At 41.7% G+C, this 12,545-nt stretch overlaps 1 protein-coding gene across 3 annotated transcripts in view; it reads left to right on the top strand.

Moving 5' to 3' along the window:
• The window catches only part of mpp7a (MAGUK p55 scaffold protein 7a), a 124,267-nt gene that overhangs the window by 57,345 nt on the left and 54,377 nt on the right, over positions 1-12,545 (top strand). For 2 of the 3 annotated variants that reach the window (XM_046371961.1, XM_046371962.1), the window contains exons 5-6: positions 3,678-3,758; positions 11,125-11,256. In XM_046371961.1, the coding sequence (XP_046227917.1) occupies positions 3,678-3,758; positions 11,125-11,256 (213 nt within the window). Of the gene's footprint in view, positions 1-3,677; positions 3,759-10,435; positions 10,772-11,124; positions 11,257-12,545 lie in introns of those variants that run through there. The other variant, XM_046371963.1, reaches the window with a different exon arrangement.

Genomic DNA, 12,545 nt, shown 5'->3' with positions numbered 1-12,545 from the left:
GCAGCGCCTGCCGTGACATTTAACAAATGAAATAAACACGATCTCAGAGGAGACCAGCATCATTTTTTTGCCCCCTCCCTCACTCACTGTGAAGGTCTGAGGACGGAAAATGTGAGTCAAACAAGGAGGCATGAAGGTAGAGAGCAGAGCGTGTTGTCAAACATGTCCCATCTGTCGTCCAAGCAGAGTTATGGGACAAGGTGCTTTAATAGGACAATATGAGGGGCTGGAAATTTACAGTTGTCTGTCTGTCTTTGCTTCCCTTCCTTGCTGTAAACAGCCCGGCAGTGACATGATGGATGTCGGTGGATCAGAGCAAGAGATTTTCCCTCGCTAAAGACCCTGACCTCGACTCCTCTTTATCTCTATCTTTCATTTTTTCTCCACTGTTCTCTCAATTCTCCTGTTTTTCTTCTTTTTTCTTTTCTCATTTGATCATGTGGGCTTTCTCTTTTTTTTTTTTTTTTTCCACTCCTGTCTTTCCACATTTTGGTCTCCCTCCGCCTCCCTCTGGCCTCACTCTTTCAGATTCTCCTTTTTTTTGTATGTTTGATTAAGTGAAGTAATGCAAGGTTGACTGAGGTTCATCTAGAGTAACCTTGACCACTGTGATTATTAATTAGTTTGGTTTCTCTCCCCTTGGGAGGGGGGTGGGTCTAAGCTAATGGAAATAATGAAAAGGCCCCCCAGCCAAAAGCACGTTTCTGTCTTGGGGTAAAGTGACACAGCGCCCTCCCTAACCCCAGTCTAACCCTCGGCCCCCTGCCTTTACCTCTGCCTCACCTCTGTTGCCTTATTCTTGCACCACAGGGGTCGTTAGTCAAACTGCAGGCTTTCTCACCCTCTGTCATCGTCTGCCTTAAGGGACTACACTACAGTTTGGAGAGATTTCCCTGTTAAGCTAATCTGTGTTCATTTGAAATTTCTGATCGGAGTTTAAGAGCTGACCTTTTTTTTGTGAATTCCAGTGATGTGTCACATTTTTATCCACTGTTGATTAATAGCTGTAACAAGTCTGCTTATTTGAAAAGTTATTTGAATGGCAATACACCCATCTTCTGGCGGTTTTATTATTATTATTCTTTTCTTTCAGTTTTCTTTTTTTATTTTGTCAAGTTGTCATGTTTTATTTGTGTAGCTCAAAATCACAACAGAAGCCTTTACAGTCTTCACAAAATATGACTCTGTCCTTTGACCCCCAGTTTGGATAAGGGAAAGAAACCTCATAAAGAGCACCAGAGCAGAGACAGGAGAGACAGACATGTAATCAGTATCAGATATGAAGACATTAGTAGCATTTCACAAAAAAAGTAGGACAGGAATTACAATATGGCCTAACAGAATGACAGTTTAACAAAGAAAGGTTCCATAGAGCTAGACAGATAAGTTGCCTGGGCCAATATATCACCAATATTAGAGTATGAAAAATGTAGAAACCAGTAAATGGCGATATGAGTATTGGCCTTCAAGGTTCAGTATCAGTCAGGCTATAAAGTCAAGCAAATATGAGGTGTAATAAGATAAAGGCTCTGCGGGACAGTGTGAGTCAATAAAGACATCAAGCAACATCCCCCAATGAGCTAATGTATAGTTTTGTGTAAAAAAAAAAAGTCTTCAGGGTTTCTGCCATCAGTCATTGGTCTGTTCTGATTTTGGGCTAATCAACTCAATGACTGTCACTTTCTGCTTGAGGCAGAGAAACAAAGACTCCAACACTATTGATTAGCTGATGAGCTATCAGATTTGCATGTATTTCAAGCTAAGAACACAGGCCTTATTTGATATTATTCATTATTAAGACACATTTACCTGGAGCTCATGAAACAAGAACGATATGACCAGTTAGAAAAGACATGATAGTGCATGTGTGTGCGATCTATCACTATTAGCTCTCCCTTCTCATCACAGTTTGTGATCTCCGCCGGCCCTCCTTGTGTAGTCCACATTAGCTCCTGGTCCCAGTTCAGTACAAGCAGGTCTTTGTGTGCGACGGTTCGCCTCTCCTCTCCACACTCACACCACGTCCAGGAGGATCAGTCATAAATCAGAGCACAGACGGAGGAGCGTGGCCTGGGCTTTAGAAGCAGAGTCACTCATCTCGGAGCTACCAGACATTTATCATGAATGTGGTCCAGCTTAGTCCCACTGCTCTGAGATGCTCTCACAGCTTCCATTGTTTCCAAGAGGAATGGACTGTTTTCTCCTGTTCCTGAGATTCTCATTGAAAAATGATCCTGCTGAATAGTAAATTTAAAGAGAAATTTGGCAACGGGTGTAAATTCTTGGTCCCATGAAGACGTGTGACCTTGCCCAGTAAGACGCACCTAATTTAGCACAATGTCACCATTGCTGTCCAATGGGATCTGGTTGCTGCACCCCCGGTTGCTTGGGGGTGCAGCCTAGCCTCTATTTGTTGGCCATGAATTCAGTTTAAGACATTACCTTCAGTAATCAGATCTTATTTACTGGCACTCTTCCAGCTCATAGATCTCTTAGATCAAACACCAAATCTGTCCTCTGTGTTGCACAGTCATGACTAAAACTAAAAGATGACAGAGCATTTGCAGTCGCTGCTCCACATTTGTGAACCCAGCTGCATGTTAGATGTGCTCGCCAATTTTTAAATCCAGGCTGAAGACACATTTGTACTCACTGGCCTTTCTGGCCCACTTCTGATGTGTATAAATTTTTATTTTGTCTCTCTTATTTTGTTTTTACCTTTGTCATTGCCATGTTTTTCTTTCACTTTTTGCTCTTACTTATTTTAGTGTTCAGTTGTGCAGCACTTTGGTTAGCTTTAGCTGTGTTTAAAGGTGTTGGAGAAATAAACCAATTAATAGTTTGAAATCAAGTTAGGGACGGTCATTGCACAGGATGAAGTGGATTAAAAACAAATGTAATAGTTTCACTTTCCTAGGAGATTCCTTACTGTTTCAACTTTCCAGTGTATTCACTATACAAGATATATGGCTGCAGAGTGAGTCATGTTAAAGGAGTCTAGAATAGAAAGATGAATATTACTTTTTTTATATAAAAATTTATGCAATCATGGCAGGTAGATCCCTGGTCCTGCAGGATAAATCCAGACTCAGTAATCCTATCCTTTTCAGTACCACGCATCTATCATCTCTCCTGAAAACTGGGTTGTTGTTACAATGTTGAATTTTAAGGAAATATGTAATTAGAAAGGCTACACACCCAACATTTGACTTGTTTAATACATAGAGAACCCTGTAGATCTGCTTCTGCATACTAGCTAGCTTACAGAACCAACCAGCTATCCGTTTGCTATAGTGCAGCTGTCAGCATGACCAAACCTGTAGTGATTTTGACCTCTTGAAATAATTTTTCTATGCAAAGCTAACAGCCATGTTGGTGTTGGTGCTGTATATTTTGTGTGGGAAAAGATTTATTTCACTGAGTTGTTTCACTCAAAACTATATGTTACTTTACTATCTTTATGACAAACTGCAACTTTCTTAACTTGCAAAATTAGCTTTGGTATCATTCAGTAGGTATTAAAAAGTTTAAACTACCTTTCTGATTTCTTCCGCAATAAGGTCCCATGGTGGATTCAGGTCTCTCTATAAATCCAGTATAACTGAGTGAATGTTATCATTTCATTCCTTGGAAAAAATATGCCTATGTGTGAACAGTCTGTGTCTTCTCCTCTTTAGTTGTCCGAGCAGCTGGAAGGGAAAACTACCAATGGAGAAATCAAAGAACTTCTTCAAATACTGGCCAAACCCTACGTGAAGGTGAGTATGGCTGCTGTTCTTCTTTACAGTTTCTATTCATCTTATATTCAGCAAATGTTAAGGAACTACACGTATCAGAAACTTTGGTTTGTTTTCTTACTGATGTCATCACACAAACAGCGCTGGCATTTAAGTGATGTAATTATATAATAATAATACGGCCGTTAGATCCACGTTGTGCTCTTTCTTTTCTTATCTTGGCTGCAGCTGCTGGCCTCGTTAGGCAGACACAGACAGCTACAAAATGAATTTACACATTTTTATTTTCAAATGCGTAACTCTGGTCGTCCATCAGGGTCTCCAGGTGTCTCAGCCAGACAGAGCTGCCTTAACAATGGCGGGATAGAAGGGTAGCTGGATGAGCTCCTTTTTAAATGCACTGTCGTCATGCTTATTTGGCCTCTGCCAGAAACAACAGCTTAGTATGAAGTTCTCCTCTACCACAATACGCACACACACACGCACATTTAAAGTGCTCCAAAAAATCAATACTTTTCACTGTCAAAAGCTGTGAAAAGATGGAGGGGGAGGGAGAGGGGGGAGAGTCCCAATGGATCAGGCTTACAAGTCAGACAAACGTGTCTGTTCTAGTGATGTTATGATTAATGTCCTAAATGAAAACAATGCAGTTATACACATATAGAAACAGATATCATAAATGTACAGTTCCACATAGAAAGGGTTGGGGAAAATCACACGTGTCACACACTCACAGCCACTATCCTGAAGACAAATGGTCGCAATCTATCACAGCTTTGCTCTCCTACTTTGCTACGTAGGGACATTGTGATCTCCTTTGTCTCTGTCAAGTGAAATGCGCCGGCAAATGCTCACTGCGCTCGCCATGAAGCATGCCTGTGTCAGAAGTCCCATGTTTATTATTCTAATTACGCTTACAGCGAAGGTATTTGGCGTGGCAAAGGTCAATTCATCAAAACGCAGAACTCACTGAAAGTCATCGATCAGGAGGCTCGGCAGCTTCAGCTGACGAAGTGAAGAGAGGTGAAGGCAGGAGACGGGACCGTGGGCCAGGTAGCACTCACTGTAGGACCGTCCCATCTTCTCTAAATTTATGTCATGCGTGGATTCTGATATTTTTAGATCACATTCATATATGGAAATAAATCTACAATCAAGTATTGCCAATTGGCTTTAATCTAAAATAACAGACTGAGGAAATTTCAGTTCATTGCCATGCACCTTCTCTCCTCTCATTTAAGAGAATCTATGGCCACGACTAATTCTTCAGCCCCGGAGTTGATCTCAAAACCCTTAGCCTGACCTAAGCCTAAACCTTTCAGCAAATGAATTTTTGTTTCTGTTATCATTATGTGATCATTAAGACTCGGTTGATCGAGATAAACAGTAGGTGACGTCAATTCTGCAGTCAGTTGCACTTATTGCAGAAGAAGAAGAAGGTATTTCTGTTTCATGTGTTCATCTCAGGAGGGTTACAGTTTCCTTAACGCGACGCGCCAATGTGGAGGTTGGCTGAGGAGCACGTGGAGGTGGTGGTGATGTTTTAGTCTCTTAGTTTTCCATCCTCAGTGGAGCAGAAGCTTCAGTAGATGTTGAAGTCAGATGCTTCATACACATCATTATCATCGTGATGCACATCACTAAGTCTGTTTGGATTGCATCCTTCTCCATCAGCAAAGCTTAAAATATTTTTAGCGATATTTCAGGAGCTTGTCTTTTTGACTTTGTTGCATCTGTGCTACTACAAAATCTCCTCTCCAACTTTAGCTTTGTCTACTCAGACAGAACCTCAATATTTACTTGTTGCCAGTCTTTCTCTATTTGCTTTCCCCATTGACTGTGGTCAACCTGCTCTCAGCTCTGCAGCCACCTCCACATGCTGCTCAGCCGACCTCCACTCTGGTGCAGACCGAGGTCAGCCAAACAATTCCACACCGAACAATGGAAAATATTCAGCTACTGCTTCCTTAACTGCTGGCCAGCAGCACTGTGAGAAGTACAAAAGCAACTGAGTCCAAGGAAGGCAACCTACAGCTCACTGTTATTTTATCACTGAACTACATTTTTGTTGCTTCAAATATTTCATGGCTTTTAACAAACACTTTGTTGAACATGAATGAACAGTAAGATAATCTGTTCATCAAAACATAAAAGAAAACTGAACTTATAATTACTGAATCTTCTGCTTTTATATAAAATACCATCTTAGGTGTAAGCGTTCTGACATTGCTTTACATTTTTCTCCAATGAGGTACTGTAAAACGAGATAAGTAATTCAGACTTCTTTGAGTTACCACAAGCTGCGGTATGTTCTCTCTCTCTCTCTTTTTTTTTTTTTTTTTGGAAGGAAAGCATCATTCCTGGTGTTGTCAAGTTCAGCTTCTGACATCTGCATGTGTTCACACACTTGCACACAGTTTCTCCACCTACTTTATGACCTCTACTATTGTGCACTGGTTTGAGTCCATCATCAAGTTTTGAGCGTCTCAGCCTTAAACTGCCGGGCTAAACACTCCCGCTGGCTTCAGAGGGAACACTTGGTCAGCAGTAGATTAGTTCCAGCGTCATGGTTTGGAGGGAGGGCTTTGGCTGTAGCATACTGAAGTATGAAGGCTCTTGGCATTTTCCTGTCGTTGTGTCTCAAACCGTAGGCAGCATGTGGGCTTTGAGAATAAAGTATTAAAACTTACTGTCTCCATCTGTCCTCCAGGGCACTTGATATCGTACCAGCCAGCCTCAGTGTAAATCACAGTGCCGGGGGTGTAAAACACAAGCAGATGGCTGCTGCCTTTGAATGGCGTCTCTGTGCGATAGTAACTGTATCACTCTTAATTATGGCTGAAATGATCCATTCTTGGGGTGGGGATATAAATCAGGCTCTTTAAAACTCCCTTCTGTTTCTCTTCCTTTCTCTTTCTTGCCTTCCTTCTCTGCCTCAGACTTTCTTTTTTACGATTTGCACATGAAAAAACAACTTTCACCCATATTAACAGCAAGACTAATATTGACAGGGATGAAAGAGCCAATTACGACGGCTGACTGTTTCCGCCGGCATGCGTGGAGGTAGGTGTGTGTGTGTCCACGCTTGCAGTATGTGTTGCATGTTAAACTTCAAGGCTTAGACAGGGCGCGCGTGAGTGTCAAATCCCAGCTGGCTGACAGAAGAACGCTCACAGCAGGTGAGTTCTTCCCGTCTGGGGAGAGGACTTACCCTGCACCGATCCACCACCGCCAGCTGAAAAACAAGTGGGCTGGTGACAGGACCAGGGAGCTTTAATGAGAGGCCAAAACCAGGAATGTACGAGCTGGTTTATTTAGTCAAGAGCAATGATCTGTTTTTCTAGGATCCCTATTATGTCTAATGAACACAAACACACCAACCAAGAAAGAACAGGATGCCTGGAAAACAAGGGTGGTTTCACTTCCCTTCATCTTTCGTTCCGTCTCTCTCACCTTTCTCTCCTCGGCAGGCCTCTGCTGCAGGGCCTGTACAGGGATATAAGTCTCGCTTTGATTAGGCAGCTAATCCACTGACACAGAGGCATAACAAGACCTACTGACTCATATCAACCCAGGAAGAAAGCTGAGTTACAAAGACCTGTGTGTGTGTGTGTGTAAAACATTTGTACCTGTGTAGTTGTACTCACATGTCAATGGTCACCAGCCAGGGCATGTACCATGTGCTATCTATTAACATCCAGCTGTTATTGCTACTTCCAAGAAAGTTTTTACAAGGAATTAGCTGTGGCTCTGTTACGGGTTGTTAGGCACGGCCATGGAGAGAATGTGGCAGTGGGGAGCAGCACCACATTTAAGGAAGTGCCATCGATGAGAGGACACTCAAAGGGCAGAATATTAGGCCTGATGGATGGAGTTCAGAGGAAAGCAGGTTAGTGGAGGAAAGGTTGAGACGAGCGTGAGAAGGAAATGTATAGGGAGAGACGGAGCACAATAAAGTTTTTCAGTGGAAGTTTTTTGTAGCTTTTGTAAGTACTTCATATTTACAATCGCAACAGACAAGTTTTCTTTTTAATCTAAAATGAAATGTTCACATTTTTTTTCATTTATGATACACCCCATAATCTGTCTTTGACTGATGGATGAAACAGAGAATCACACTAGTGGAAGAAGTACTCATATAATTGACTTAAATAAAAGTAATACCACAGTGTAGAAGTGCTCAGTTACAATTAAAAGTCCTGTTTTCAAAATGTTGTTTAAGTATTAGCATCCAAATATACTTCAAGTACCAGAAGAAAAGTACTCATTGTTCAGAATGATCCATTTTGTAAAAATCTATATATTATTGTTAATTTATTTTACCTCTACAATCTTTTCTACCTTTTTTTGCACACTTTTCTGCTGGTTAACTTAATTTCTAATAGCATATAGCCATTTCTTTGTTGTTGTGTATTTTGTGTATATACCGTAATCTGAATCTGTAAAGTGACCAGTAACTTAATGTGTCAAATAAATGTAGTGAAGTAAAAGTAGAAGTACATAATAGCATGAAATAGCAATGCTTATGCAATAAAGCACAAGTAACTCAGAACTATACTTAAGTTCAGTACTTGAGTAAATGTTCTTGGTTACTAATAACCAATGGAGAAAAGCAACAAGTTCTGACATTTGACATGCTGAATCCATCAAATGTTTGGCATTTGGATGGCAATTGTGCCTGATTTGAGTTTGAGATTTCTTTGTTTCCACAGGTTTAAAATCATTGTGTCCATCAGCGGCACCTCATATTCATTCTGTAGAAAGTAATGCTGCATAGCATCAGCAAAACACTGTAGCTCTACTTTCTCCAGCAAGAGGCCCACATGGGTGTCCCCACCCTGCTGAGAGGCTGATGGACGCCTGGCTGACCCACATGTTGTCGCGACCCAGATCAGGTGCTGTGACTGACAGTCAAACATCATACACAGAGCCACAGCACTGCATGTATCCAATCTCACACTCAAAAAATCTCTGGCTTTCATCAGAGTGTTTTCGGAAAACTCTTTGAATTTGACAAAACCCCAAATTAAAATTGATTTTCTTAAAACAGATGGTGTTCACAAAGAGAATAATAAAATGCTAGTGTGTGTCCACAAGCAGTGCTGAAAGTCACATTGCTGATCTCACCACAACATTGTGGAAACAGCACCTGCAAACTGTCCATCCATGACATGGCACTGTGAACACAGTAGTTATGCTGAGTGCAGGTTTGGGATTTTATTGTCCTTATCTACAAGCAGTTATTGTCACAGCATTCCAAGAGAATCTTTTAGTTCCATAAGGAGGGAATCATCGGACATACAATACAACACGGAGTGTGTTCATGCACAGTGCGGATGAAACACGTTGTTCGGCCTGTTCTGAGAAATGAACGAACTGATGCTGGGAACATTTTGGGAAAAATACATGAAAGATAACACTAAAGAAAAGCAAACAACAATATAAGAGGATTGATGGCATTTTAGAGAAGTCTGGACAGCAGAACCAAGAAAAGAAAAATTCAGGGAGGAAAGATAAGAGAATATGGAATTCATTTTGTTCCTCTAGGAACTGGGTTTTCTTTTTTTAGGTTGTTTGTCTCGTCTGCACTGCTTCAGTGGACTAATTTTGAGTTTGAAACTCATGTAGAGTTTGTATCAAGATTACGTTTTGCATAAGTGAGTTGACATAATGCATTTATTTTTGGCGAGTTAAAGGAAAAATTACAAAGGTATTTTCTAATTGTTGTTGTGGCCATTGCTTCTATTGGTTCTGAAAACTCTGTTTTCCCTGAGAAATACAGATGTGTCTGCAATATCATAGCAATTCCATCGTCCAGCAGGGGACAAGAGGCACAAAAAGTCAGTTAATCAAACAGGTTGTTAACTGATTAATGCTAACAATTTTTTGTGACATTCCACTCAAGCAAAGCAACTTTTTTCTTTTCAATGTTTTTCTTTTCTTTTGCGTTCTTCAAAAAGAAAATCAACTTACGTTACTTTTTACTTATCCATTAAGGCATGAAAAATATGTGAAATTAAAAGAAAAGGGATTTTGTCCTGTGTAGCCAAATGTCTTGACAGTTTCCACAGCGATTTCCGAGTTTCCAACTCTATCAGAAAAAAATCGGTGAGTCTTTCCTTAACATACTAAATATAGCTGTTAGTCATTTTACAAGCCAGCAGTTTAGCCAGATGATTTAACAGCAAAGATCCACGGCAAAACCTGAACCTGGCACAGCCATTCATGTTTGGCATCCTAACCTGTAGTCCACTGAGGTGCCCCATGACTATAGTGTTAGTAATGCAGATGGGAATGATGACTAAGACGACCAAATTAAGACTCAGTTTGTAATACAGCAGAATTATCCTTTAAGGTTAAAGTATAGGATCAAGGAAATGAATATAACAAAGTCCTCACACAACATAAACACATAACTGTGTGCATTTGTGTGTGTTGGTCAACTTGTCTCTCAGTAGATCTTTGCCAAATCTCCAGTTGTGTCTCCTCCTCTCATCTGCTCCCAGTTAGCAACATCTTGAACACTGTACTGCAGCATGCTCCCATGTCATAAAACACACTGCTCCTCTTCTCACCATATCCTTCTCTCTTTCTTTCTCTCTTTCTCTCTCTCTCTCTCTCTCTCTCTCTCTCTCTCTCTCTCTCTCTCTCTCTCTCTCTCTCTCTCTCTCTCTGGTTTTTTCTGGCACATGGGGTGGAAGATGTTTTTCTCACTTTTCTCTCCCCTCCCCAACCACGGAAAAAGCAGCACGCGTCCAGCTGCGTCTTGGTCCGGACACGGAGTCGTTAAATAGTTTGAAAAATGAATGTCTCAATGGCATCATTCTTGTCTGCATCCCATCTCTTCTTTTTTTCTGTCTGCTCGTGAGCATGTGAAATATCTGAGGCGACTGAGAACTTCATTACTTTGAGCCTGCAGCCAAACAGCGCAGAACATCACTTCTGTCCCAGTGATTGCCACCTTGCCCTGGAAAGCACTCGTAATGTGGCCCCCTCCCCCACTATCACCAACACCCTTCCACTTGTAGTCCCTGGTGAGCAGTGGTCCAGGGCAAGTGCTGGTTGCCTGTAATCAGAGAGATGTATGGAGGGAGAGCATTGGCCTAATGACAATTAGTGCATGTAACCTCAAGATTTGGCTCAGAATGCTTTCAGATCTATCACCCAGTACTTGTGGGAGACACCCCAATTCATAACTGTACTCCTGTGTTTTCTCTGCCCTACTCAAAAAAAGAAATGATAGATTGAACTTTTAATAGCGTGTATTGCTATACTTTATTTTGCTAATTAGACTGAGGTAAAGCTAAGGCCTTTATGGTTTGAATGATAACCCTCGCCTCTTGTTTCTTTGCTCCCATCCATCCCTCTGTCCCCCTCCTTTCTCCAGAGCCTTCTGTCAGTCCATGACATGGTCGCACAGAAGAGTTACGACCCTGAACTACCTCCGCTGCCAGAAGACCTTGATGACGATGAGGAGTCTGTGAAAATCATAAGACTGGTCAAAAATAAGGAACCTCTTGTAAGTAACCTTGTCAGTCATCTTGAGAAATGTTTTAATGTAAAATGTTTTATTTGTACAAAGTCATTTCACAAGCTACCAGAAGTTTGAAATATGGTTTTGGGAAGTTCACAGCAAAATAAAAAGGTTCACATCATCTTAATCGAGTTGTTCCCCATCTCTTCTACTGTTGGCTTTCAGTGAATTTATAAAAATATTCAAAGCAAATTACGTCTTCGACATGAATTTATCATCAGCTACTTTTCTGGTTAACATCTTTATATCATAAAAATCCTGCTATCTGGGCTTTGTTCACCAATCCGTTAATTTCCAAAACCCTCTTGTATCAAAGCAGTATCCACACCACAAGTCAAGCCAATACCATACATGCTTTTGAGGTACTTGTCTGTGGAAATCCAAGCCACAACCTTGAAGCTGTAAGCACACCAAAACCGACCACAATTACCCTGCTCTTGTCCATGAGTATTTTCAGCCAGTCTAGGCTTGGTGTCTGCGAACTGCTCTATCCTGGTCTCATTCTAACATGCTTCTCACATCCGTGCTCTTCAGACATTGTCCCAGACGTCAACAACCACCCACCAGCCTCAGCCTCGGGCCCCAAACGTATGGCCGTGACATCTTGTCTGGCCTTCTCATTTTCTCTCCACCCCTTGGCACCTTGGGTGTCTGTATGTGTTGTCTGATGGCTGCCATTCCATGGATATCCCTGGTCTTGTCAGTTAGTGAGGCACACTTGAGGATGGGCTTCTGTAACCCCCAGACCCAAACCTTCATGCTGCTGATTTTGGTTGCACCACCTACATTTTATTTTTAAAACTTAGTTATTATTTTTATTTTTAAATTGAGGTGATTCCTCAATTTTCTTGACCAACCTTAATGTCCTGCAACCAATAAAGACGCCGCTACTCAGGCGATGGCCTGTCAGAGACCTCCATCCGTCACCGTAGTACTTTGTTGTGTGCCTAGGTCCCGCTTATCTTTGATCTGCGTTGGACGTGCCCTGGCCCCGGCTGCCTCTATTTTCACATTGTGGTTTTTGCCCTGACCACCATCTTGGCTCCAGGCCGGCGCACTCCTCTCACCACACCCTGGGGAAAGGAGAACACACCTAAGCCATTTTTGGGTTCCTGCCTGTTGCATGTTCAGTGGCGCTGCTGAACGTAATAATGTGGCTTGGAGGAATTCTCGTTCTCTCTCTCGGCGCACATTGTCGCGGGTGCTTCCTGCTCCGGCCTCTCTTGAGTCTGATCACATTCCCTGAAACCATAATGTGATTTACACCCGCCCCG

This window comes from Scatophagus argus, chromosome 18 (genome assembly GCF_020382885.2).
Source record: "Scatophagus argus isolate fScaArg1 chromosome 18, fScaArg1.pri, whole genome shotgun sequence".
Lineage (NCBI taxonomy): Eukaryota > Metazoa > Chordata > Actinopteri > Scatophagidae > Scatophagus > Scatophagus argus.
Note: the sequence above shows the minus strand (reverse complement) of the source record. Positions and strands in the feature narration are given on the sequence as shown.